Raw genomic sequence first — 1,478 nt, 5'->3', positions numbered from 1 at the left:
TCCCTCATTCCAATCGCGTACTGCAAAGACAAGTTCAACACGTGCATCGTACAGTTGGTGACAATCGAGTCCTCGAACAGCTTGGAGGTCTTTCTAGCACTTGCAGTGGTATCCGATACCGTAAATTGAGTCATCGCGGAGATGTCAACATCGTACAGATCGCGAATACGCGAGCAGATCACCCGCTGCATGTCTGTAGCTGCATGCGATGGGTTTCCAACAGTGAGTAGGAGAGCAATCTCACAGTGATTCCAAGTCTTGTCGATGAACGAAGCGGTCGCCCCGAGCACACCGACCTTGCCGTTTCCGGTGGTCCATCCGTCGTGGTGCAGATTTAGGAATGTGCCATAAGCTGCCTTGAGCTCTCGCTGGAAGAAGCCACCTGTCTTATTACAGTACTTGAACCATACCCCAGTCAGTAGGTCTCGGAACGTCGATGCAACTAGTATCGTAGCTCCAAGGTTACCGGTCAATCGCTGAACCAAAAGCTTGAAGCCTTCACTCGCAACCGTGTTGTAAGCTAGCCCCGAACTGATCAACCAGTGTGCAATGTAGACGCTGATATCTCGTTGGGTGGGGGCCCACAACTTCTGGAGTGTTCCACGTCGTTTAACCGCGCGATCATTCTCAGCCGGCGAAAGTGATCGCTTGGGGTTACTGGCATGATCAGTGGCTTCGTCAATGTTACGAGTAGCAGCTTGCAACCTTGCGCTTGCCTCAGCTTGTCCAAGCTGGTGGTCTTCGTGAGCGGCCACCATGTGCGCCTTCGCGTTGGACGTGTTGGTCCAGCGGTGCAGAGCGCCTTCCCATGCTCTAGCCGATGCGTAAGGCTGGCAAGTCAACTCCTGAGCACACAAGAGACAGACATGGCTGAATGACGCCTTGTCGCGACCACGTGTCTTCACGAACGGTGTTGCCAGACGATAAGCAACATCCCACACTTCGTGACGGCAATTCTCCTGGCGGTAATGAACAACCCCGAGGGGGATGCCAAAGGCATCCAATCCAGACGAGGGCGACGAGTGGATGAAGAAACGGGAGAAAATATTCTCGCTTCAGTCAAGTCCGTCACTGATGGTGTCGTGGCTGCTTGCGTTGTTGGAAGAAATGCCTCCTGTGAGACTGACAGTTGCGACACCTGGCTTGGCTGGCCCAGAGATTCCCGCGGCTCAATGTCACTATCCGCAGCCGATGATGGAGGCGATGTCAGCGTCTTCCACTGGTACACGCACGCCGCACTGCAAAAACGCTCCGACCACTTCCCGGAGTCATAGAGCTCATTACTGCAGATGTGGTGAACACCACGTTCACAAACGATACATGGATCAGTCGTGGTGAGATCCGCGCACGTGCAGTCAGGATCCGCGCACTTCATGGGCTCGGCTTGCAGGCTGGTACTGGTACGAATCTTGGTCTTCTGAAAATTTATAGAATGAACGAGAATCGCTCCAGCGGCTGCTTGTAGATTTCATGAGCCT

General features: G+C 53.7%; 1 protein-coding gene across 1 annotated transcript in view; it reads right to left on the bottom strand.

Annotated features, from left to right (window-relative positions):
* The window catches only part of PPTG_23000 (hypothetical protein), a gene marked incomplete at both ends in the record, with an annotated part of 6,314 nt that extends 4,939 nt beyond the window's left edge, over window positions 1–1,375 (bottom strand). The window contains 2 exons of the mRNA XM_008907839.1: window positions 22–959; window positions 1,037–1,375. Of these exons, the coding sequence (XP_008906087.1) occupies window positions 22–959; window positions 1,037–1,375 (1,277 nt within the window). The remainder of the gene's footprint in view (window positions 1–21; window positions 960–1,036) is intronic.
* Between the last annotated feature and the right edge of the window lie 103 nt (window positions 1,376–1,478).

The sequence above is a fragment of the Phytophthora parasitica genome (assembly GCF_000247585.1).
Source record: "Phytophthora parasitica INRA-310 unplaced genomic scaffold supercont2.28, whole genome shotgun sequence".
NCBI lineage: Eukaryota > Oomycota > Peronosporomycetes > Peronosporales > Peronosporaceae > Phytophthora > Phytophthora nicotianae.
This window is presented reverse-complemented; position numbering and strand designations above follow the sequence as displayed.